The sequence below is a fragment of the Amblyomma americanum genome, chromosome 7 (genome assembly GCF_052857255.1).
Source record: "Amblyomma americanum isolate KBUSLIRL-KWMA chromosome 7, ASM5285725v1, whole genome shotgun sequence".
In the NCBI taxonomy this organism is placed as follows: domain Eukaryota; kingdom Metazoa; phylum Arthropoda; class Arachnida; order Ixodida; family Ixodidae; genus Amblyomma; species Amblyomma americanum.
The window spans coordinates 130,476,926-130,503,030 of record NC_135503.1 but is presented as its reverse complement, the minus strand read 5'-3'; the positions used below and the strand labels follow the sequence as shown (position 1 = coordinate 130,503,030).

At 45.4% G+C, this 26,105-nt stretch overlaps 1 protein-coding gene across 1 annotated transcript in view; it reads left to right on the top strand.

The window, feature by feature from the left end:
• Positions 1–25,329, top strand: part of LOC144098054 (uncharacterized) — a 32,005-nt gene extending 6,676 nt beyond the window's left edge. The window contains exons 3-8 of the mRNA XM_077630616.1: positions 7,195–7,230; positions 8,751–8,766; positions 16,724–16,815; positions 23,787–23,828; positions 24,935–25,006; positions 25,205–25,329. Of these exons, the coding sequence (XP_077486742.1) occupies positions 7,195–7,230; positions 8,751–8,766; positions 16,724–16,815; positions 23,787–23,828; positions 24,935–25,006; positions 25,205–25,329 (383 nt within the window). The remainder of the gene's footprint in view (positions 1–7,194; positions 7,231–8,750; positions 8,767–16,723; positions 16,816–23,786; positions 23,829–24,934; positions 25,007–25,204) is intronic.
• Positions 25,330–26,105: the final 776 nt, after the last annotated feature.

The window sequence follows — 26,105 nt, the reverse complement described above, 5'->3', positions numbered from 1 at the left end:
TTTGCAACAACTTGAGCATAAGACAGTCAGGCCACCGCAATGGCTCCGGGGTTATGGCACACGGCTGCTGTCCCGAAAGACGCGCGTTCGATCCTCGCCGCGGCGGTCGAATTGCGATGGAGACGGAATTCTAGAGGCCCGTGTATTGTGCGATGTCAGTGCACGTTAAAGAGCCCAAGGCGGTCGATATTTCCGGAGCCCTTCACTGCGGCTTCCCCCATAGGCTGAGTCTTTTTGGGATGTCAAAACTCCATAAACCATAAGAAGACCATGTCATGTTATGTTTCCCATACTTGTAACACAAATGTGAATGAAATAACGAATTCTTAGGTCGTCATTTTATATTGAATGAGAATAGGCATTATGCAAAGGCTTTCTACACTTTTGAACTGAATAGATTTACATATTCGTTCAAGGTCAGATGTTCAAAAACTACTACGACGTGATTTTTACTAGATTTTTCTCCTCTTATATCGATATGACCTTGTGTTTGATTTGGTTAGCTTTTATGGGCGTTTAGCGTCCCAAGGCTATGAGGGACGCCCTAGCAAAGGGCTCCGGAAATTTCGCTCACCTCGTGTTCCTTAGCGTGCGCAGAAATCGGACAGTAAATGGGCCTCTAGAATTTCGCCTCCGTCGAAATTCGGCCGGAATCGAAAACGCGTCTTTCGGGTTGGCAGCCGAGTGTCATAGCCACCGAGCCACCGCGGCGGTGGGACCTACTGTGATGCTGTCTCCAATTTTAGTAACACTCTCAAGTGTTCTATAACGCACGCGCTTTGTTTAAGATTGGTTTAAAGCCCCCGCGGTGGCTGAGTGGTTATGGCGCTCGGTTGGCTGCCGGCCCGAAAGACGCGGGTTCGATCCCAGCCGCGGCGGTCGAATTTCGATGGAGGCGAAATTCTAGAGGCCCGTGTCCTGTGCGATGTCAGTGCACGTAAAAGAACCCCAGGTGGTCGAAATTGCCGGAGCCCTTTAATACGGCGTCCCTCATAGCCTGAGTCTCTTTGGGAAGTTAAACCCCCATAAACCATAAACCATTTAAAATTGGTTTTGTAAAAGGCAGTTTCGCAGGCACCATTCATGATTTGAGCAGTGTGCAGAGCAAGCATCTTAGAGTATAGGCGACGGGTTCTGACCATCTAAAAATATTTTGTAGTCGTCTGTATAAATAACAAACACCAATTGTAGCTAGTACTATGTTCTTTATGCGCTCGTAATATACGAAATAAATGGGCTTTATAATACCGCCCTGCGGTACGCCATTTTTAACTTGCTTGTTTAGCGGTTTATATTAAGTTGTACAAAAATTGTTAGGGTGACAGAAGGTATGATCTCATAAGCTTAACTGAAGTTCCCCGCCAAACGGTATCTTTCTAATTTACTAAGCAGGCGTGCTTTAAGATGTAACGCATTGCAAAAATTTAGAAGAATTCCTGGTGTCACTACTTTCCTTTCAAAATTTTATAATATTTCTTTTTGCGCTAGTGATGCATGTCCTGTGGAGACTTTTTTCCTGGAACAAAAGTGGTACTGCGTTAGTAAGTTGTGTGTGCGGGAAAAGCTGTCTGCTCTTACGTTAATTATTTTTTCGGGGCATTTTGAAAAAAAAGGTTAGTATTGCTATCGTCCGCTATCTACTTAGGTAATACCATTCTCCGCCTTTATAAATCACATTTACTTTCGCTAAATGCATGCTTCGTGGGAATACATCTGTTGATAACGCCATGTTAAAGTACTGGCGCAGTATGGTCCATCATATGACGATCAGTCGGATTTCGAGTCCATCTGCACCCTTGCTACGGCTGTTTTTTAAGCTTTGGAAGATGGCTATTTCTCAGCGACATGTGGGATGCAGAAGTAGTTGAATGTTTATAACGGTCTCAGTGCTGGAACGTCCGTCTCCCACTTTCGCGATAAAATAATTACATTTATCTGCTAGTTGCGTTTCCGGTAAGACTTCTTCATTTAATGCAAGTGTATCAGCGCCACAAGACTCAGTTGTATTCAAAGCTTCGTTAATCGTTTTCCACACTATATCACTCTTTCGGAGACAGTTTTCGCTAAAGATTTAGTAATAGTATTCATCCCTTGCGCGTTATTTTTCCTTATTTAACCTTTTCCGCAAAATTTTATACCCAGATTATATATCTGGATCACGAAAACAAGGAGCTGAAAAAAAGGAGTCGTCACATGTGGAGCCCATGTGAGGTAAAGGACCCGACAAAGATTCTGTGCCACGCCGATCAGACTGGACGATGCAAAATGAAAGGCTCCGGGAGCATCGCAGGTTATGCGGATTGTTAACCGTGCCAGAAGTCATTGCGACTAACTGCTATGGGCGCGACAAGTGAAAATCATTGTTCGAAAACACTACTTTCTTCCATCGGTAGCAGGATAAGATGAATATAGACTCGTTTGAAGCCTTTTGCGTGGTGTCATAAAATGAAGACACGTGCGTAATGACCCGTCAGTCACGTTAACGAAGTTAGAAGTCGACCTCTTAAGGAAATAAAATATCCAGGCCTGGCTAGCATGCCTATCAACCGCAGACGAAAACAGGCTAACCCAGCACCTCGACGCCACCATTTCATATGTGTTCTCTCCTTTTTTTAACAGTTTATATAATATTAACTTGCCGCGCAATAAAATCAGTTGATAGTTTGTGCCAGTTTTTTATGTGTAGTTTTACGCCCGGTGTTTTTTTTTCATAAAGAGCGCACTAATCGAGTTAAATTGCTGTTAAGGTCTCTGTTCTTAGTTTCACGTCGTAGTAGTACTAGTAATAGGGAAAATAGTAGTAGTAGTAGTAGTAGTGGTGGTGGTAGTGGTAGTGGTGGTAGAAGTAGTAGTAGTAGTAGTAGTAGTAGTAATAGCATTGTTATTAGTGGTAGTGGTGGTAGTAGCAGTTGTGGTAGTACTAGTAGTAGTAGTAATAGTGGTGCTAGTATGAAAGTAGTAGTAGTTGTAGTAGTAGTAGTAGTAGTAGTAATAGCATTGGTATTAGTGGTAGTGGTGGTAGTAGCAGTTGTGGTAGTACTAGCAGTAGTAGTAATAGTGGTGCTAGTATGAAGCAGTAGTTGCAGTGCTGGTAGTATAGCGTAGTAGCAGTGATGGCGGTAACATGCCGTAGTAGTCGCCGGCGTAATCGGTGTTTGCATTGACATTGAAACCACTTTGAGGGTGCTCGCAGTGGAGAGACGAATGACGACAGCGCAGTCTTGCGCCTCCACTGTGTGGTTACCACGGGAACTGTCCGGCGGGCGGCTGCTATGGAAGGAAAGTGTTCACAGAGCGTAGGAATCTCCAACTGCAGGACGTTTACAGTGTAAGGAATAGGGTGTGACGTGAGCAGAGGAATCGATATCCTGAGGGTGCATGGCATTAAAGTCGTTTATAAGACGGTTATTGTGAAAGGAAGGAGAATGTCGTGAGAGCGAGGGAACCGCCAACCGGAGGATGGTTACCGTGGAGAAAACAGTATGGCGAGAGCACGCGAAATCTTAACTGTAGGGTGGGCATCCTGGAAGGATTAAGGTATAGCGAGAGAGTAAAGTGAATGCGGAGGATTGTTGCAACAGGAACCTCCCTACCGAGATGGTCACAAAATGAACAAGGGAAAGGAAAGGCTCATCGTGCCTGCCAACGTTTCGACAAGATGACTTGTGTTCGTCTGAGCAAAGCGTTCATGCTTGGCGGGGGTTTAAATAGGGTCTTCACTCCGGGGAGGACGCTCCGGTGAGGGGGAGGAGGGTGTGAAGTGGGCAGAGGGCTAGGATGGGGAGGCGGAATCCCCAGACGAAGACAAGTCCTCTTGTCGAAACTTTGGCAGGCACTCTGAGGCTTTCCCCTCCCCTGTTCACTCTGTGGGTGTCGAGGAACCATCTGCCTACCTTCTCTCTACCATGCACACTAAAGGTGAGTACCCGTAAAGAAGGAGGGTATGGCGAGAACTGGTGAGGTGCGTAACCGGAGGTGGTTACCGAGGAGAGAGGAAGGAGAGAATGTTGAGAACGGAGGAATGTAGCAGAGCTCTTCTGCAGCAGCTGCTGCGAAACGCCCCCCCCCCTCCCCCTGGCTGGTCAGGGAACTAGTCAAAAAGCGAGTACGCGTGGGGAAATAAAAACGGCGCTCTGTAACTATATGCTCTTTGTAACAACACAAACTCTGCAACAACTCTATACAGAAAGCACAAGGAAACACCCGCAAAATGTGGCACGAGGTTTAATAACGTAATTGGTAGACAATTAAAACAGCACGTAGTTCCTGAACACATTGATGAAAACACAGTTGATAGGTTTAATAATTACTTCAGCAACCTTGGCCCTGAGCTTGCTGCCAATATCTTAACCTTTAGTTAAATCTACCCTACTGTTTAACATTATACCTGAATGTTGGACCAGGAATATAAATGTTGATTCACTCTTCATCACATTCTCTTGTGAAATATCATTTAGTGTCATATATACCCCCAAACTCTAATATGACCCAGTTTTAGACTCCATAGAGAGTATACTGAGTGGTATAGCGGATAAACCGATGGGCTCTGTTTTAACCACGGGTGACTTAAACAACGATGTATCTTCAAGCATATACAGTGCATACGCATTGTTGCTAAAATCATATAACTTTGAGAGGTTAATTTCCGATCCAGCAAGAGTCACCGCTACTTCAGCAACTGTAATTTATTAGTTAATATGTATTGGTACGGACAATGTGTTAGCGGGGGGGTGTAATACAACTATAGCAGATCACTCGCCAATTTTCTGCCTGGTGTGCATGAATATGAACATTCCCACTCGCATGAGTTCTGGATCAATTGTGCGAATTATCAACTCTTGCAGGAGAAAATATACAGTGTGGATTTCAACAACGTATATCATACAAATATCCATACTCAATTTCAAAATTTTGTTGAGGATCTTGAGTCCGCCATAACGAAATGCACATCATGCACTACCCGTAGGTGCGAAAAACCTTTGTGAACGTGGATAAATCAAATACTTGAGGCTATAAAAGAGAAGGATAAATGGTACCAAAAGTGTGAACGTCGAAAAGACAACGTTTTTTATTCAAACAAGTTGAGATCCTCCAGAAACCATGAAGTGGCATTAATATGGATTAGGAAGAAAGAATACAACTCTATGCTAATATAGAAAGCACAAGGAAAAACCCGCAAAATCTGGGACGTGTTGAATAACGTAATCTGTAGACAATTAAAACAGCACGTAGTTCGTGAACACATTGATGGAAGCACAGTTGATAGGTTTAGGAATTACTTCACATTGACCCTGAGCTTGCAGCTAATATGCCTAATCTACCGTGCTCTATTAATGACCCACGTGTACATGACACCTTCCTACTGCAAGCCATTGCCGATTGTGAAATCACTGCAATTGTGAGAACTCTCGTCGCAAACAAGGCAACCGGACATGACGGGATTACTGTGACAGATTAAAAGAGAACATTCACCATATTGCACCACTCCTGGCAACAACAATGAGCCACGCAATTTACGAAAGTATTTGTCCAAATATTTTGAAGATCACTAGAGTTATTCCAGTTTACAAAAAAGGGGATACTAATGATCCAGGCAGTTACCGCCCTATCTCGGTTTTGAGTATCAATAACAATGTGTTCTAAACACTTGTCCCAAAGCAGCCAAATGACTACTTGGAGAGAACTAGAATCATATCTCACTCTCAAAATGGCTTCAGGAATAACTAGTCAACATCTACAGCAGTAATGGCATAATAATGAAATATTTGTAGCCTCGTCCTAGACACTAAGAAAGCATTTGATACTGTTAATCACAACATTTTATTTCAGAAGCTAGAACACTATGGTTTCAGGGATTCCACTCTTGATTTCTTTTCAAGCTAGCTTACTAACAGAAAACAACTTGTCCACGTACAACGCTTAATATTATCTCGACAGCCTGTCTCTGCTGGAGTACCCCAGGGGTCGGCCGTTGGCCCTGCGCTGTTTTCTATTTATGTTAATGATTTTCCTCTCTCTTTGCAGAATTCAAAAACGATGATGTACGCTGATGACACTGCAATAATTTTCACAGGCAACACTCTAACTGAAATTGAGGCTTATGCACACGAGCTAAGTAACATCTCTGCATGGTTTAAGGCTATAAACTGACATTAAATGCTGTGAAAACAACATACATCTTGTTTAGGTCAAGGCACAAACATATCACATATACACGATAACATATTGGCTTCGATAACGTTTTAATTAAGCAAGTTTATTCAATTAAATACCTCGGCGTAACCTTAGATAAGAACCTTAATTGCAAAAAAAAAAATATTGATACCCTGGGCTCCAAGCTTGCTTCAGCTAGTTGCATTCTATATAAAACACGCGGGTTGCTGGATGTATCTGGGCTGAAGATCATTTATTTTTCTATTTCTCGTTGTCATTTCACCTACTGCGACGAGTCATGGGCTAGTGCATACAGATCTTACATTCATCAAATTATCGCTTTGCAGAAAAGAGCACTGCGAATAATAACATACTCGATCAGATATCAGTCCACTGCTCCTTTGTTCAAAATGTTAAAAATTTTGCAGTTTACTTTGTTATATTTAATGAGGATCGCAATGGTAGTAAACAACATCATACAAAATAATTACCAGCTCTCAATTATTATTTTTCAGTTGCCTAACAGGAACTTTAGAAATTCAAGCAATATTAATTTTAATTACCCTGTAGCCCGAAACGCCTATGGTCAGCGCCTAATTCAGTATTGCAGGGCGAAAGTATGGAATAGTGCACCACTTGATATCAAACTGGCTAACAATGTCCTGTTTTCTATTAAGCGCTGCTACTTATCGAAGATTGAGGAATATATTTGTTCATCTTTTTATGTCTGCTGTTGAGTGTTGTTCCCTAATTGTTCACTGATAATTTATAACCGAGTTTCATGTTGGTATGTTCTGTTGCTATAAAAACAAATGTGTACATTAGGACAATACTGGCTTCGGCTATTGGCCAAGCAGGTTTCGCAAACGTTTTATAGTATCGGAAGTGAAAATACAGAAAGAAAAGAAAAGGATCTACGAAAGAAGAAAAAAGATAAGAAGTCGCTCTGATATTTTCTGCCTCAATATATCGTGAAAAGCTGCTACTGAACCTCGCCTTACACACTGGCAATGATCTTATCCGTTCTTTGCTTTCTTTCAGAGGATGAAAGAGGCGACTACGAACCCGAGGATAAGTGTGAGTACCGACAATTGGAAATCTTCATCATGCTCAACAATGTTGGAAGAAGAAACTGCTCAGCTGCGCGGTTTCTCTTCACATGAAATCCTTTAACCGAGATGTTGCACTCATTCACAGGCGCACATTACTGATTTGGACGCGAAGGTTTCTCAATTTAGCAAGCCGAGCTCCTTGCACATGAGTTTAAATAGTGAAGCAATTGAGGATACTGTAATGCACTATTATGACCACATCGTATGAAATGAACTAAGATGCCGATGCGTAAAAAAAATATTGCTTTCAAGTTAGTCCTGCGCTCTAAACGAGTAGTTAACACTGCCACAAAAAACCAATAGCGTGCGTTTTTGAAAGTAAGCAGCAGAAATCAACAGACGTTCCGAGGAAAGAACCGCCGATGTATTATTTGCAGCAATATGCGTTGTGGGTCTATATTGGTCCGTTCTCATAATTCGTTTTTGCACACAGAAAAGAATTCTGAGAATTGATTGGCCGGTCGGTATCTTACGACATGCAAAAAAAAAATGCGTCCGCAAAAGACTTCCTTTGGAAACGTGCGCTTGTCCACAATTTCTGGGTATGGCACTTTCGAAGGTAGTCAATAGAGCCATGATGACGCCGCCAGCGCGTAACGCATGCCTGGTCACTGATGGGAGCAGTGTTGTTTAGCACCACATATCACTATTAGTTACGCGATAGTGTACACCGTTCGGTGGAAAAGCCGTCGCCGTGACAAAGAATTGATTGGAAGGCCTCGTACGTTGGACGGAAATATACTCAGAAGTCTCAAAGGAAACAAGAAATTCGCCGGCATTGGAGTTCCAACCCAGGCCTTCTACGTGCCAGGCGGGCACACAACCCATATGCCGCAAAAGGTCTCTTTTTTTATTGCATGGACATGAAACCCGCTGAGCTACCAAATGCTTTACGCACAGATGTGCTATTTCGAGATGCAGGCACATGTTTTCACGTCTTCGTACACTGCACTGCAGCTGCACAAAAAAATTGTGGGAGACACACACATGCGCCAAGAACCGGAAACCATTCAGGTGGCCGGTCCTTCGCAGCATAAACCCCCGCACCAAGGCGCACTGTGCACTGAACAGAGACTTAGATGAGCGAGGTGGTTCTCCTTGTCGATCCATCATGCGGCTGTCTACAGGCTAAAAAGTACAATCAGCATTAACAGATCACACGGAATTCCAGAGTCTTTCAGGACAGGCAAGCCCCATTTATATCCGGCTCAAGCATGTTAGAAGGGCACCAAAAGCGAACACGTTGCGGTGTGTGTGACAGTAAACTGTGTTGGGGATGGGTACTGATGTCAGAGTAATGCAAAACAATAAAAAGTAAAGCCGCTATCACGTCTAATCTTAAGGCGAAGCTTAAGCGTCCTCCTAATTTTATGTAGCATTCCTGGTAGCGAAAATGTGCGTGCTACTGTTCTGATAATTTGCTGCAACCTGTCGCTGTTAAATTCTTACGTGGAAAACGGCGACGGCGTTCCTCTGATTTTTCAGCACATCGAGAACCAGCGTAAGTTGCGGAGAAAATTCGCCTTCTTTTAATCATAGTTACCTTTATCCCAAGAAATGTTTTATCAAAACTCACAGGAACACAATCTAAATCTCGTTAGGAACTAACTCGATCTTAGAAAGCGCACGTCATGAACGAAGGCTACATGCAGCCAGTATTTTGCCACTTACCTTTTGACGTAGACGCATTACTCGCTCCCGTTTGGTGTAGCTTGAGAAGGATTTGTGCGTTACTTGTATTGCTTAACTAGCTGTGAAGCGGTGCGAAGTAACAAGCGGCGCATTAATTATAACTTATTGATATCATCAATCGCAGCTGTAATCATCCCGAAGACAATTGCTGTAAATCCGTCAGTAGCATGAAATAATATGGAAAAGCCACTCTTGTTCACTTGCGAAAAACTGGAGCATTGTGGTACATCGTCAGAGAACCTGAACAGCATCCAGAGAATCAGTGGAGGGCATTCTTTGATTTTGCTAGCTGCGACCACACTGTACAAAAAAAAAAAAAGAAGATCATTGCGAGAGGTCTTTGCCCTACAGTTGGCTTAACGACGCTGACGTTACTTCTAGCGATGGCCTGGTTGTTTCAGCATCCGTTTTGCACGAGGGATGTGCGGGGTTCGGTCCTCAGCGCCGCTGGGTACCCACCGGTGATACAGTGGGTACAAGCTTTCCTCTGCCCTGGTGCTCGGCTTGATTAGGGTGAAATGCTTTCGAAATGAATCTTGACTGCACCTTGAGAATACAAAAACACATTGTGCTATGGCGCTCTTTCTCTCCAGATACCCTCGCGCCATAAAAATTCACAATCGTCTTTATAGCATTCATGCTAGCTATCTACGTCGAACCTTTAAAATAATGTCGGGCCTTTGCACAACCACAGATTTGTTTGCATAGTTAAATCGCTGCGCAACGCGCTGCTGTTGCACAGTGGTTACGGCACTCGGCTGCTGACCCGAAAGACGCGGGTTCGATCCCGGCCGCGCTGGCGGAAATTCTGTGAAGGCGAAATTCTAGAGGCCCGTGTACTGTGCGATGTCAGTGCAGGTTAAAGAACCCCAGGTGGTCCGAATTTCCGGAGCCCTTCACTACGGCGTATAACATAGCCTGAGTCGCTTTCTGACGTTAAACCCCAATAAACCAAACCAAACAAATCGCCGCACATATTTCAAGCTAATGTGGATTCTTTCCACACACAATAGAAATAGGCACTCTACTGCCGCGACAAAGTCAAACATCGCGTGTCTCTATCTCCGGCTGCACGCTTCGAGAAGCCCCTCATCTCACTCCCTCTTGTGGACTCTCCACATGGGACAGCTCACAGGCAGCATGGATGAGCGGTGGCCACGTGCGGCAGTCCTTACAATTCCTTTCACGACCTGGATAATTAGATTACGCACATTCTGGCACCCTATGTGCGTTAAACGTCCCATGCGAAGCTCAAGGGAACGAAGGATTTAAAACCTTCTTGGGCCTCAAACCTGCCTGCTCCAGGCAAACCCTCCTTTGTCAAAGTAGAAGCTTGGGCAAGTTGGTAGATACTCATTGTAAAGCAGCGCGAACAGCACGTGGACGAAGAAGGAAACGTACAACACGAGCGTTGTGCAACCTGTGCACACGGGATACGAATGTGCATAAGATGACGGTATCGCTATCTGCATTAGAAATAGAGGACCGGCGTAGAGAGGAATGCGAACCTAGAGTTCTATTTTATCACGCAAACAGCCGCAAAGGTATACCACAACGCAACAACTGCGTTCAGGTGTCGATAATCATACTTCCAGCTGTGTGCAAGTACCGTGCTTTCAGCGCTCCCCAGTGAGTGGTTCTTCCTTCAAATATCGCTAATATTCACGCAACGTTGGAATTGTTTAGTAGCTCCAGGGTGACAAGATTGGTTCAGAAAATAGGAAATGGCATGAATCAAGACAACAAGCTTAGTTGGATTGTCACATGAGGGCATTGAAGGCCCTAAAAGAAGCTAAGGAGGACAAGGGCTGCCTCGAACGCAGCTACGTGATTTGGGTATGCATCACATGAAGCCTTAAGAAGACAATGGTACCATAGAAACCCCGTAATCTCGAGACGCGTGATTGGTGGCCTGGAGGCTTAGTTTATGCATAAAGCGGCCTGAGAGATTAGCGAAAATGCCTTGTAAGCAAGCACACACGTGAGGTAAGCCGACAGCCATTGATAGCTAGGATTTGCGGACGGGAATGTATTAAGGCGAAAACTTTTAATTGCTCATACTCGTGTCAGTCCGTTACATCCTAGGTCACATGACCGTTTCCGTCTGTTACATCGCCACCTAGGTCACGTGACCTTGTCACCGGGCCTGTAAACATGGGACATTAACACGTGCCGGAAGCCTTAACTCGGGAACTAAAAAGGTTAGGAGAACAACCGCTGAAGATTGGCTGCTTCAGATAGAGGAGGACCGCACCCAACCCGCAACGCGGCGAGGGAGCCAGTTTCTATTTGCCGTCACAGTCTTTCGGTAGGATGGAATACCAACCTGGAGTGCATCGCATGCGGCACTGCATAGAATTCCACCCCACCTGCTACCTCCCACGCGTATGCCGAGCTATCTTAATCACTACGACAGAGCTCTGATGCTGTTACAGGGTTCAGTGAAGATTTATATGCAGTAATGATATTGAATGACAATGAATTCTATCCCGGCAAAATCCAATTCAAATCTGTGCCATGATTCGCAAACGGCTATAGCTTTCCCGCACTCATGAGATTCCTAAGTTCCTCCAACGAATTTTTGTTGTATTTTTTGTGATGTTTATCAATAGTAAACTATACTGTAATCAACGTTTGCCTGAATGATTACTGACTATGAATTATAAGGAAAATTGGAGGGGACACTTAAGCTGCGCCCTTAAGGTTATGGCGCAATAGCGTAATTGCTAATTGTTATATATGCCGAAGGTCATTCTCTACTTTACACTCATAGATCCCTGGGAGTCCTCATACCCCTCCGGCAGCAGTGGTCCAACGGTTAAGCGATGCGCCACTATCTTGCAATGGCAGGTGCTCCGAGTGGTGGCCCTTGTGGGGCCCAGGTTCCTGTTCCCTAGCAACCAATGATTAACTGTCACCTGCAACGGTCGGCAGTTTGCGTGCAATCCGGTGGGAAGGTTTTGATAGCGCGGCAAGGTCACGTCACCTAGGGGGGTCACGTCACCTGTCAGAGCTATGCTAGTGATTTTTCGCTCACAGCAATGACGCCGGATTTTCTGAGGAACGAGGCCGTTAAAGCTATCAGGTTACAAACTGGAAGGCGTTTTAGCGTTGCTAAGCACGAACTATAGCGCGAAAGTAGTTTTTTGCAGATGGACACCACCGCCGCGTATCTAAAAGCGCGAATGACGTGTCCACTGACCAGGGGATCTAGTTTTGCGCCTTTCCATTCCTTTAAAACTAACGGAGTCTAGAACGTTGTCAATGTCAACGTCCGTGAACGCCGACGACCTAATGCACCAGTGCCGCGTTTCTGCCACAACGTTGTAAACGCCAACACATGGAGCATACATGAGTGTCTATACCACCGGGTAGCTCAAAGTGCAGTTGAGGTGTCCACAGACGCAGGGAGCCAGTTATTCGCGTTTCGTTTCCGTTCATGTCGATCTCAGAGCCTTCACGTCCACCTGATTATTTTGTGGGCTAGGAGGTTAATTGTGCTTTTTGCGCGCGGTTGGAAGTTGATGAAGGTGACGTGCAGTGCACAGCGCGTGAGTGTGCCAGTTAAATACCGTGCGATATCAGTTGCGGCGATAGCATAGTACTCTCCTGCAGTGGTCAGCGAAGCTGATCTGTTCGTGGTGCCGCGGGTTCGACAGCCGGTCGCAGCAATATTGTTTTGTTTCTGCAGGTACCTGAGAGGTATCAAGGGTCAAAGGTCGGGGCTACCGAGAACCAATGGGGTTTTTAGGAGACCCGCCGCGGTGGCTCAGTGGTTAGGGCGCTCGACTACTGATCCGTAGTTCCCGGGTTCGAACCCGACCGCGGCGGCTGCGTTTTTATGAGGGAAAAACGCTAAGGCGCCAGTGTGCTGTGCGATGTCAGTGCACGTTAAAGATCCCCAGGTGGTCGAAATTATTCCGGAGCCCTCCACTACGGCACCTCATTCTTCCTTCTTTCACTCCCTCCATTATCCCTTCCCTTACGGCGCGGTTCAGGTGTCCAACGATATAAAAGACAGATACTGCGCCATTTCCTTTCCCCAAAAACCAATTATTAATTATTATTTTCAGGCCTACTTCTGAAGTATAGTGCCTTCCCCCTACAACAACCACATATCTCCAGAGCGATCCCAAATCGCGACCTGCGCATTTCGCGTGCGCTGCTCTTCCAACCGACCTCTTGTGGCAGCTTTCCAATAATCTTCTTATTAGTGCACTTGTGCTGTCTAGTTTTACCTTGGAAGTCTTCACTAGTGCGACACCTAAACCATCGCGGCCGAACCGGTAGGTCTTGTAATACCGCCATGGCCACATGAAACGTGATCGAATGGTGACGGCGGCAGCTGAGCGAGAACGTTCATCAATGGCATCCAGACTGCCAGAACCAAGTGAACTGATCACGTTCCGCGTGCTCAAGGGTGAAAAGGATGATTCGCAATTTATGCCCTAATCAGTGTTTATCTGAATGATGATTGATTAGAAAGTTAAAGAAAAACTACCACATGTCACCGGTGCTATCCGAACCAACGACAACAAAATTTGGCATCGCTTATACGCGGTGTGGGCGGAACAAGAGACGGAAGGAATCTTACTCACACACAGCGGTCAAAATGTAGTTGTTAAATGCGTTCCTACAATAGAAACAACCACATGCCAACTGTTAGATGTTAACCAATGACCTCTGCATTTCCGCTAATGCTTTCTTTTGATCAATGGCTCTAGATTTTCTTTTTACATTTATGTCTTAGCGAGCCCTTCGTTTCCCTAACTCTGTCTACTCAATAGCTCAACAAGAAGCTAATTACAGGTAGTGTTGATGCGATAGAGAACCAGCCGCCGCCCATGCATTTCGCACACATTTCCCTGTGTAATTTGCAGTATAATAGACCGTTTCACGTCCGCCGTTTTGGGTTTGGTTTGGTGCTGGTGAATACTGTCAAGGTTGGGCTACACGCTTTACAAGTTGACTAAAAAATGCAAGACTCTAAAGCCGCCATCGTATTTTGGTTCCTAGACAACCACCCGCAAAATGCGGATGTCGCAGGTTCGCATCACACTGGCGACTTGCGGTTTGTTTTCATCTTATTTTCTAATCAATTGCTTTTCGGATAAATATCGTTACGGGGGATGTGGTTATTTACAAGATGAATGGGAAAATGGCCGAAAGCAGGGAACAGCCAGTGTCAGGCTTACCACAGCCCGAGACCTCGCGCTTCAACCTCGCTCTCTTCTACGCTGCGCGCAGCGCCACGCCACGCAGCGTAATCGGCGTAACAATATTTTTCACGCTGTCACTTCCCGTTTATCGACCGCAGAACTAAAAATTCGGTAGAGATTTCTAATACTGTCTACACGCGAACACAATCCTGTCCCTGGTTGCATTTTACGGTAATGTCTGTATGTGCATTAAAGTTATTTTCTAGGAGTTTATGTGTTTGAGTATAGGTTGTGCACCAGACCGCAAACGCTCGGACCTCTAGCTGCACGGTGATCATGCTGGCCGAGTGTGCATACCACGGACGGAAGACCTAGATGTTTAGTAACGGTTTGTGAACTGAGGCGCATCACACCACTCGGAAGCCTCCAAGATGAACGGTTGCATCACAATTTTGAATAGAAAGTCTGCGAAGGCATACAAACTGAAGGTGCGTATTTCGTCGGTTGGAATCCATGTCGCTAGCTAGCCTGCAGGTTGACTAGCACCTTTAAGCTATTTGTAACGAGAAATCGTATGACACCAGCGAAACACTTTGCGACAAATGGTTGCGGCACAATTTTGGTACGAAGGCCCGGGAAGCTGGCCCCACTTAGAGATCGGGCAGTGGCGAGTATGCGTAGATGAACGACGTGTGTAGGGCTCTCTGAAAAGCGGTGCTCGGCTTGCTGTGTGCATCATACGGCCGCTTGATCACACCCTGTTTTTTCTTTCCATCACTGCGGTTTTCAGTGTCAGCAGCGGTCCACACACTCACAGACACAGGCAGCCGGCTTTTCTTGCAATGGGACTAGTGATACTTTTGCATTGAAAAACTCTCCCCATATGCTATGAATGGCTATAAATGTGGAAGCATTTCTTGCCTTATGAATGGCGTGGAGAGGATGCATCACCACGGGCTGTGAACAGGAAGTGTGGACAGAGCGCGGACTCGTGATCTGATGATCATCCTGTAAGAGAGTAAATGTTAATTTGAATCATTAATGACGATTGAATGGAAAGTTTAAACGACCGAATTACCAATTAAAATAAAAGTTATATACTAAGCACATAAGTTGATAAATTTTCCGAGTAATTTACAAAATCGTTGAATTACTGTTAATTCCTTCAGAATTGAATGAACAGTAAAATAATGATTAAATTAATTGATTTATAGTTAATCGAAATGATCAATTGGTAATTATTGAATAATAATTAGAGACTAAAACGTAGCTAATTAAATTGCTAGCGATGATTAATAACAATAACTAATTGAGGAGGCAAGGAAACTCGATATGCTTTCGCATTTCCGCACGTAAGGAGACGTAAGTGCGCCTTCAGTTTTTGGCTTCCTTCATGTATGTATCTTAAAGGAGCCCCTAACTTCACCATAAATTTGTCTATAAAGAAGCTTTTAAAAGAAATCGATAAGGTATGGGACAGAGGCTGCTTACTTGGAACCACTAAGGGCGTGTGTCATGGTACCAGAATATTTTTTCCATCTTTATTTTACAACGACCATAAACTTAAATAAAAATGTCGAGGTGGATAGTATCGCAATACGTCTATGCAGGAGGCCTCGATAATATTCTGAATTAGCACCAGATCTGGCGAACGCTGTGTTTAACATTACGCGTAGCATCTGCCTGAAATAATATGTCCAATGCACCAGGCTGTCATTATATGCGATTTTCAATCCAGGCTCATGGTCGCTGGGGCAAATGAGGGTGAAGAAAAAAGTGCGCCTCTTTTTTAACTGCGCTGTTTTCCGTGGAGCTTGTCAGTTACGGCTACCATACTCTGGAAGATGAGCAAACGCTGCACTTTAGTGTTACACGGCTCTGTTATGTCCAAGATTATATTTCTCTAGGTTCAACATGGTCACAGAAGAAAAGAGGTATTGAAAAGTGTTTCGTTCCATAGATTTCAAAGATGTAAAATATAATATTGATTCCAAGTATACCCATATCATCACTAATAAACGGCAATGTAGCGACGTAATGGTGACGGCAGTTCGGCGTGCAGGAAAATAGCGAAAAGGGCTTCCAAAGGAGCGGACAGAGAACTTTCGGGATACGCGTGCAAAGTTGCAACACTCTGGAAGAAACTTGAATTGGCTTCGCCTGGATGGGATCAATCGAGATAAATCTTGTGGTGTCTTACATCACAAACAAAGCGATAAAGCTGCGTGTGGGCACGTTTGAAGAATGAGCTAAAAAACAGCTACAGAGATTCGCGGCAATACATTAGTGACAATAACTGCTCTCGCGCAACAGTCAAACAGTCGTACTTCAATGCTCTCTACACTTAGCTTTGCTGTAGTCCTACTTGCCTTCCTGAACGCACGAAATTAGCAGTCTAGTCTAAGCCTTTGTGGGCCATCTATATTATACTTTATTGTTTTCTTATGAACTACGTCTGTCCTCGAGACCACCAGTAATGTTGACTCTCAAGGATCCCTTCAGTTGGTCCATTATCCGAAAATCACTTCAGCGCTACGTGTAAAACAACCGCGGAAGAAACGATTTAGGAATTCTTGCGCAAATCGTGGATACTGTTTCGCGCCGCAGGCGGGTTCCGCACAACAGAAGCCTCATCGTGGCCATCTGTGTCACCACGGCGTTGACCCTCTGCTTCCTCTTCTACCTCTGGGGAACAGCACGTAAGTAGAGCCTTCGACACAGCACATGGCGATGCACACAGGGGTTGAGGAAATATAGGCCTGCTTTCTAATTCTCTACAAACCCCACAGATAATGAAGAAAGGGGCTCTCCGCCGTGCTTCCCCAGAATAAATTTCTTAATTTTTCGCTTCTTGATTGATATTGTGATGGTTGAGTCCCGACAGGTCCTCTAATCTAAAGTTAATGACCTTCTTTAAATTAGAATTCATATTTCAAGAAAGCACCCGGCGAAGCTTTGAGACGTTAGCGCGACCGCAAACGGCCCTGGAGTCTTCAGTGCGCGATTAACTACAGTAAAAAAAGTACACGGAATCGCGGTCAACCGGTTCTCGCGTTTACGAAGTGCTGGAGCACCGCTACCTATATGCAGAGGCGTGGCGTTCAACCAGAGCTAGACTACGTTCAACCAGAGCTAGACCATCAGCAATTTTGTCCTTACCTCAAGGCGGTAGGTGCGTGGTCGCCATGAGGTCTGAAATTGTGAGCTGCCTAGGGCTGACCATGTTAAGCCTAGCCATAACTGAATATTAAGCTAATTAGTTGATATTGGAGTCTAACATTTTGTACTCATCGAGCCCGTTACGAATATGCGATTAGTTAGATCAAGACATCATCGGTAAGGTAATGATAAGCGATTATTTAGGTCTAAACTTAACTTAATGTTAACTTCATTAGTTAATGTTGGTGTCTGACGTATTGTACTCAGTTAGAGGATTGTAAATATCTAAATGGTTTGATGATCACCTCATTATTTCTGAGTTAAAAGCGATTAAACATAGTCACGTCACCATTTAATTATGATGTCGCAGAATGATTATTAAGCTTAATGAAGTCTCCTGATCACCCCGTCAAGCACGCAAAAGTAGTTTTGCTGGAAGTCATTCGTTGCCGAGATATAAGCATAAGAAGACATCCCCAATCAATCACTAATTGGACATATCAGTGACGTCACTAATCAGTCATCAATTCGATATACTAATGATGTCATCGATCAATTAGCAATTGGATTGCGATATCAATTTACTATGGGGCCGCCAACTTGAATTCCTCAGACGTGGAAAATGTCATGCCGAAAAGGAGGCGGTAGCAGAACCCAAGAAATCGAGAAACGGGATGAGTATGTGCTAACGCTCTCAAAAGAACAAAACACAGAGGTCATATGAGTGGCCGTGTTTTTTTACAGAAGTATGTATGTAGTTACATTCGTATGCATGCATGTGTGTATGTATGTATGTATGTAAGTATGTATGTATGTATGTATGTATGTATGTATGTATGTATGTATGTATGTATGTATGTATGTATGTATGTATGTATGTATGTATGTATGTATGTGTGTATGTATGTATGTATGCATGCATGCATGCATGCATGTATGTATGTATGTATGTATGTATGTATTTATGTATGTATGTATGTATGTATGTACGTACGTACGTACGTATGTATGTATGTATGTATGTATGTATGTATGTATGTATGTATGTATGTATGTATGTATGTATGTATGTATGTATGTATGTATGTATGTATGTATTGTTACGTGGTCCAGGCGGGAACGACGCGAGAACGCCCGGGCACAGCACACAGGTCAAGAGCACAAGGCGGCCCGCACAGAGCACCAGGCACAGAGCACCGAATCCCAGAGCACGCGCGCCTCCAAGAGTCTTCATTCATCTCTTCTTCTATCCGTTGCATGGCCCCCGGTCGCAAAAAAAAACACCGTCTCGCTGAAAATTAGGGCGGGGCAAGGGATTGCGACACGTAGGGCTTGAGGCGAGAGACGTGGACAACGTCACTCTGAGATGCACCGGAGGTGGTCTCCGGAAAGGCCGGGGCAATCTCGTAGGTGACGGCGGTGACCTGGCGGAGCACACGGTATGGGCCAACATAGCGGGACATTAGTTTTTCGCAAAGCCCGACACAGCGTGTAGGTGACCAAAGCAAGACGAGGGCTCCAGGGGAAAAAGTTACCATGCGGTGGCGGCGGTCGTAGTAGTCCTGCTGTGAAACCTGCGAGGCTTGTAGGCGGGAGCGAGCCAGCTGACGGGCGTGGTCGGCGCGGGCAATAGCGTCGTGGGCATATTCAGAAGGCGGGGAAGGAGATGTCGGAAGCAGCGTGTTCAAAGGTAATTGGGGTTCACGACCGTGCAACAGATAGACCGGGGAGTAACCGGCAGTGTCATGGCGAGAAGAATTGTAAGCGAAGGTCACGTATGGAAGGGCAATGCCCCACTCCCGATGGTCCGGGGAAACGTACATGGCGAGCATATCCGTGAGAGTGCGGTTTAGGCGCTCTGTAAGACCGTTAGTTTGGGGATGATAGTCGGTGGTCAGCTTATGTTTTGTTGAGCAAGAACGGAGAGTGTCGTCGACAACTTTAGAGAGAAAGCAACGGCCGCGGTCGGTGAGAAGTTGGCGGGGTGCACCATGACGGAGGAAATCGGCCATGTCGGTAGCTGTACTGGTGGGGAGGGCCCGCGTGATGGCATAGCGAGTAGCATAATCTGTCGCAACGGCAATCCATTTGTTTCCAGAGGTGGACTCCGGAAACGGGCCCAAAAGATCCAAGCCAACACGATAGAATGGTTCAGGGGGCACATCAACAGGCTGGAGCAAACCCGCGGAGAGCGTGGCGGAACGTTTCCGGCGCTGGCACTGGTCGCAGGCACGAACATAGCGGCGACGGACTGGTAGAGACGGGGCCAAAAGAAGCGACGACGCACGCGGGCGTAAGTACGCGAGACACCCAGATGCCCAGCAGTGGTGAGGTCATGGAGCTCGTGGAGGACGTCGTTGCGCAGATGCTTCGGGACAACGAGCAGTAGGTCTGGGCCGGCCGGGTTCAGGCTTCTGCGGTAGAGTGTGTCATGATGAAGTACAAACCGGCGCAGGGCAGGGTCAGATGGAGAGGTTCTGAGGCGGGAAATAATAGAGCGGAGCTCGATATCTCGTCGCTGCTCATCGCCAAGGTGAGTAAGAGTAGAGAGCGAGAAGAGGTCAGCGGCGGTGTCACTGCCAGAATGATCAGACGAGTCAACGGGATATCGGGAGAGGCAGTCAGCATCAGTGTGTAGCCTACCGGACTTATATACCACGGTATAGTCGTAGTCTTGGAGGTGTAAAGCCCAGCGACCTAGGCGGCCAGTAGGATCTTTCAGTGATGAGAGCCAGCAGAGCGCATGGTGGTCGGTGACAACCGTAAAAGGGCGGCCGTACAAATATGGGCGGAATTTCCCAACAGCCCAGACAAGGGCTAAGCACTCACGTTCGGTAATTGAGTAATTGCGCTCCGGGGCGGAGAGGAGGCGGCCGGCGTAGGCGATGACACGGTGCTGTTCGGATTGCCTCTGAGAGAGAATAGCGCCGATGCCATAGCCGCTGGCGTCTGTGCGGACTTCCGTGGGAGCTGTCACATCGAAGTGGGCCAGAACTGGCGTGGTAGTAAGCTTCAATATCAAGGTGGAAAACGCGTGTGCTTGGTCGGGTCCCCAGATGAAGGTGGCTTCCTTTTTCAGGAGGTCGGTGAGGGGGCGGGCGATGTCGGCGAAGCCTTCAACAAATCGACGAAAGTAGGAGCACAGCCCTAAGAAGCTGCGGACGTCGTTACAGGACCGTGGCTGAGGAAAGTCTTTAACGGCTCGGATCTTATCAGGGTCAGGGTGCACCCCCGTGTCGTCGACGACATGACCCAAGATGGCGAGTTGACGGCGCGCGAAACGGCACTTAGACGAGTTGAGCTGCAGGCCAGCATGACGAAAGAGGCCAAGGATCTGAGAAAGGTCAGTGAGGTGAGAGGAAAACGAGGGCGAAAAGACAATGACGTCATCGAGATAGCACAGGCAGGTGGACCACTTAAAGCCTTGCAAAAGAGCATCCATCATGCGTTCCATCATCCATCATGCCTGGACCACGTAACATCTTTGGTGGAGGTGGGGATTTTACGCTGCGCACACCACGCAGCTTCGTAGTACTCGTCAGGCCGGGACTACCACCATGGCTCCACCCGGCCGGTCAAGGAGCCCCACTACCCCGCACCTCCACCAAAGATGTTACGTGGTCCAGGCGGGAACGACGCGAGAACGCCCGGGCACAGCACACAGGTCAAGAGCACAAGGCGGCTCGCACAGAGCACCAGGCACAGAGCACCGAATCCCAGAGCACGCGCGCCTCCAAGAGTCTTCATTCATCTCTTCTTCTATCCGTTGCAGTATGTATGTATGTATGTATGTATGTATGTATGTATGTATGTATGTATGTATGTATGTATGTATGTATGTATGTATGTATGTATGTATGTATGTATGTATGTATGTATATATGTATGTATGTATGTATGTATGTATGTATGTATGTATGTATGTATGTATGTATGTATGTATGTATGTATGTATGTATGTATGTATGTATGTATGTATGTATGTATGTGTGTGTGTGTGTGTGTGTGTGTGTGTGTGTGTGTGTGTGTGTGTGTGTGTGTGTGTGTGTGTGTGTGTGTGTGTGTGTGTGTGTGTGTGTATGTATGTATGTATGTATGTATGTATGTATGTATGTATGTATGTATGTATGTATGTATGTATGTATGTATGTATGTATGTATGGTAAGAGCGTCCCCTTTAAAACGTAGTAGTGGCAGGCACCTTCATGCTTTGCATGTTTTTCTTGAGATTTGTCTCGCCAAACTGTGTAACTTAAAGGCATTATCTAGAAATCCACCAATTTCTACAAATGATGAATACAAATACCTGTACTGAACTTTACATTCCACCAATTTTAATATTGAACACATATGCTTAAATCATTGGCCTGTTTCTTAGCCACCAACCTTCCAACCGCCTTTGGCTAACGTCTACCGCAGATTCATTCACATTGCCTTTGTTAACTCTAAACCTTAGAACCTCACGGAAAGTGAATGTTCGTGTATTGACATCTGAACAGACAATGCGACTTTATATTAAAAGATATTCAATTGTTTCTGCAAGTTTACCACGCTCCATACAGGTGTCATCTTTTCGTTAAATTTCCTTTGTACGTTTGCTTTGAATAACGCTATGATCTCGCTTCAAAGAGTAGGATACAGTCTCTTGAATTATCGTAGAACCATTTGTTCATAATTAGCCATTTACATTTTCGATACAGGTCAAGAGTTCCGCTTTTTTTCTTCATCGCATCAGTCCTTTTCTCACGCTCTGCATTTTTGACCTGCCTTTTAAACCTCTTTTACTTGTCCGTTCAGAATACTTACTGGTTGACTCTTCATTTTCCTCCACCGTGTATGAGCGCACTTTCTCTACAAGTAATTAAATACCTTGGCTGCACAACAAATAACAAACAGGGCTCTGCAGTGGCTTCTATATTGTGTAATGTAACCAGCTCACTTGGAGGACGCCGCCATGTCCGTTGGTTGTACTCAGCTTCAAACTGAAACCGGATAGGGAGCGCGATGGCAACTTTGTCAGAGCATAATAGAGGTGCTACCTAAAATTTGAAATCTGCGGGACTTGTAAGCGTAGTTTTTAAGTGCAGAATGCGATCGCGTTATCAGCTGCCGTTCGCATAACCTGCTCCACACTCACTCAACGCCCTAATTCCTAAATTACTTACTCATGATTGCCCATGTACGCATCGGCGCATGTATCTAAGGCATAGCTAAGTGAAATACCACAAGGCATTCGCTAGGTCCATGTTTACTCAGCTTTAACCAACGAGCCTTCGCGGCCTGTGTTGTGTGCCCATCTCAGTCCGAAAGTACAGGGTTCCATTCCCACCTAACTCACCTGAATTTAGTTTGCAGTGCCGTTCTTTTATTTTCATATTTCAACGATTCAAAGACTATTGCGACCAATCCCGATGCTTTGATGCTAATTTATCTGCCTTTTTAATTGTTTTACTTCCTTGGTCATATTTGTGTTGCGACGGCAACGACGAAGGCAGTGCCAGCGCCGGCTTTCCTGCGACGCGGGGCCCTTAACACTACCGCGTTGAATTGCATCAATAGCACAACGTCCAGCGTGAGGCGCGTCAAGACGTTCTGATTGCTGCCTCCAGTTTCCAACTACCGTTTCGAATGCTTAATACGTGGCGCTTAATGGGAGAAAAAAATAGCGCAATTACGGGGACGAGGAAAGAGAGAAACAGGGGCCTTCGCACTATTTTTCTTCTGTGTGAACCAACCTGCCCATCTCAGTTTCCGGAAAACATGTAGACACGCGGTTCCATCGACATTCACAGGACAGTAAGCAGAAATTGCAGAGGATACTACTCGTAGTCACACGTATTGGCGGGATCTCCTCACTTAATGGAAATGGCCAGGTTATTTTCTGACAGCGAACTCATGGTCGAAAAACGCAATGTGGGGATATCCTGAGGCGCATATTAAGAGGTGCACCGGTTTGAGGTGATCGCTTCTCTTCAAGAAAGGGCTATCAGAGGCAAATTCTTCCTAAGCCAAAAAGCTGAACTGAAATCCCGTGGCCTGAAATGTTCCTTCACTCCTGTGCTCAAAAGAAAAGGCTTGATCCCCTTTTCCGATACCTTCTTTGCTGCGAGGCGTACTGAGGCGTGGTGTTGTGAGGCGTACTTTTGGTTGGCCGTTTTCCCGTTGAATTTCTTTTCCCATGTGTCCTCGTAAGCCCTGCTTTTGAGAACAGAGAAGGCGTGCGAGATTGCTCGCTCGCTGTCAACCGTGGAATGTCGCCAGCGACGGCTGTCATTTCTATACGAGCAAAGTAATCGTCAGAAAATCAAGGCCTCTGCCCGGTGACGCGAAGACGAGCTGTGTACAAGCAACTGTTTCGTGCGCTCACTGCGCATTGTTCATGTATAAACTTTTGGAGAAAATCTGCAATGTGGGCGGCTCAGTCTCTGTGTTAAACTCCTGCGAAAAGCACCTAATACAATAGTGCTTCAAATAACGGTTCTCATTTTAAGGTGCCTACCAATTTTTGCAGCCTCCGCCGAGGCGCTGAAAGAAACTACGACGCCGTCGACAGGTAAGGCTACTCTAAAGCTGTGACAGGCGCTCTTGATGAGGCTATGCAGGACTAAGGTTCGCTTTTTCCGGTGGATATCTTTGTATATTTTGAAGCGAGCGATGGCACTTTGCAACAGAAATCTTAGATCATTCAAGTTTCGAAACTCCGTTTCAAATTGTGACTAGTCCTTGCAGCCACTTCCCGAGTCTTTAGAGATGGTGCCGCCATTTTGAATCTGCAAATAAAAGCTGTTGCTATATCTCGGCGGATAGTAGCAATGGAAAAGCCTGCTGACAAAAAAAAAGGTCTATCTGGTACATTTCGTGGCTGTTATCACTAAATTGTATTTAACAAACACATTTGGTAATTCGATAACGAATCGTCGTTCATGGACTGAACTGAGATTCTTTTAGGTCGCAACTGCCCAGTAGACTAGGACGCCACGGATATGTACCTTGTGCTCAGAAGAATAAAAAGTGCAACTTGATATCAAAATCAGGGGCAGCAGGTAGAAAGTGAACAGTAATAACCGGCTATTCTAGACAACGTCCCTAACCTCATATTACTGAATTATTGCCACTACGTCGCTACAGTGTTCAGAAATTTGCTGACAGGGAAGCTCATTATCCCTTATACCCAGAAAGTTTGGACAAAAGCATTTTTTTACGGGTAAGAGTTTATGAACTGAATTTTTTTATAAATTGTAAGATTTCGCTACAACAATCAATATATCGGCAGACTTCCTGTAACGAATCTCGTAATTTTGCAATTAACGTATTTTTCCGTAGTCAAAAACGTTCCCCTTTGGTTTTCTATCGCTGCCTTAACCTCTTGAGGCGGGCGATCGAAAAACCTCAAAATTAAAATTTTGCTACGGTTCATATAAGAATGGACCATTACCTTTAATGTTTCCATGAGATTAGCTTACAATATTCCAATATTCACAATGTTTCGCCAAGGATGCTGCGCCTGACTACGTGCCATCGTGGCTCAGTTTTATTTGTTAGATACCGTGTTTTTAAATTTTCAGACTGTGAATGAGTACCAATGCCGCCGCGAGCGTGCCCAGCTGCCATGCCTGCCGGAGTCAGCGTTGCACACTTTCTGTCTGTTCGCATGTGGAGAGCGGTACTACATGGGGAACGGTGGTGCTTCAGGGACCAGTGGCCATGCAACGAACAAACACACTGCACACCGTAAGTAAAAAGCAGTTGGCGAAGGCGCGCCTTAATTTTACGTGTCTTTCAATCACATCTTTTTTATCTGGAGAAAACACGCTAAATAATTCGGTAGCCTTTGGGGAATGTGTTTCCGCTGGAATTCTTCTGAACCAAAAGACAGGATAGTCAAATAACTATAGGATGCGTTTCGGCCGCTTTTTATTTGTTACTCAGATATTAACATCCGTTTTCCTACCCCGTGCGACTCACGTAGCGGTCCCCCGCCTACAGAAACCGTGCCTGGCGGTTCGAGCAGTGTGGACTCTACTCCCCCAACCATATATCAGCTCCAGCGCTAGGCGACGGGAGCGTCAACACATTTTCTACATCGCGCCATGTTTTAACCAGTGACCCGTACACTCTTATCCAAAAGTATGCCCCAGCACATGAAAATGACGCCGATGAGTGTAGCCGTTTGAAATACTTGGTTCAATTACATGGCTTGAACAGCGCTAAGATGACAGGTGGAAAAAAAGTAGGCAAGTCATGAAAGGCATTGAGCGCCTTGTGACCGATGCATCAGTTCATTCATCGTCTCAGCCTTCATTAAGCCAATGATGATGCAAAGGAGCCGTAAACAAGAAACCCGACCTCACTTTTCCGGCCTATTTGCACCCGCTAATACACGGTTAGGACAACGCAACTTTGCTGAGTTCTTCTCGCCGATGATGTCTGCTGCTTCTTGTGATAACTTGCCGAGCTAGAAGGAAAAATCGGGAGTTCTGAAGGCTCACAGAAGAGCGGTTAAGCACTGGCAGGGTGCTTTTTTTTTATTAGAACACAAACTTGAAAATTTTTCTATATCACCTTTCAATTGGGATGTGTCACAATCCAGAATCCAGTCACCCTTAAGAGTTTGTCCATGTGACCGTTTTGTCGTTGTAGTCCCAACTTGCGCAACTGACGATGTAACCTTATTCATAGGGACCGTTAAGCCACTAGAAAAAAAAATGCACAAATCCTATGCAGTGCAAAAGACATTTGAGAGCAGCATGTGAGAAAATTTTCGGCAGAGACACTTAAGACTGCTTAGCTGTGAGAATGCGAAAGCATGAAAGCTCTCAGTAATGTTACG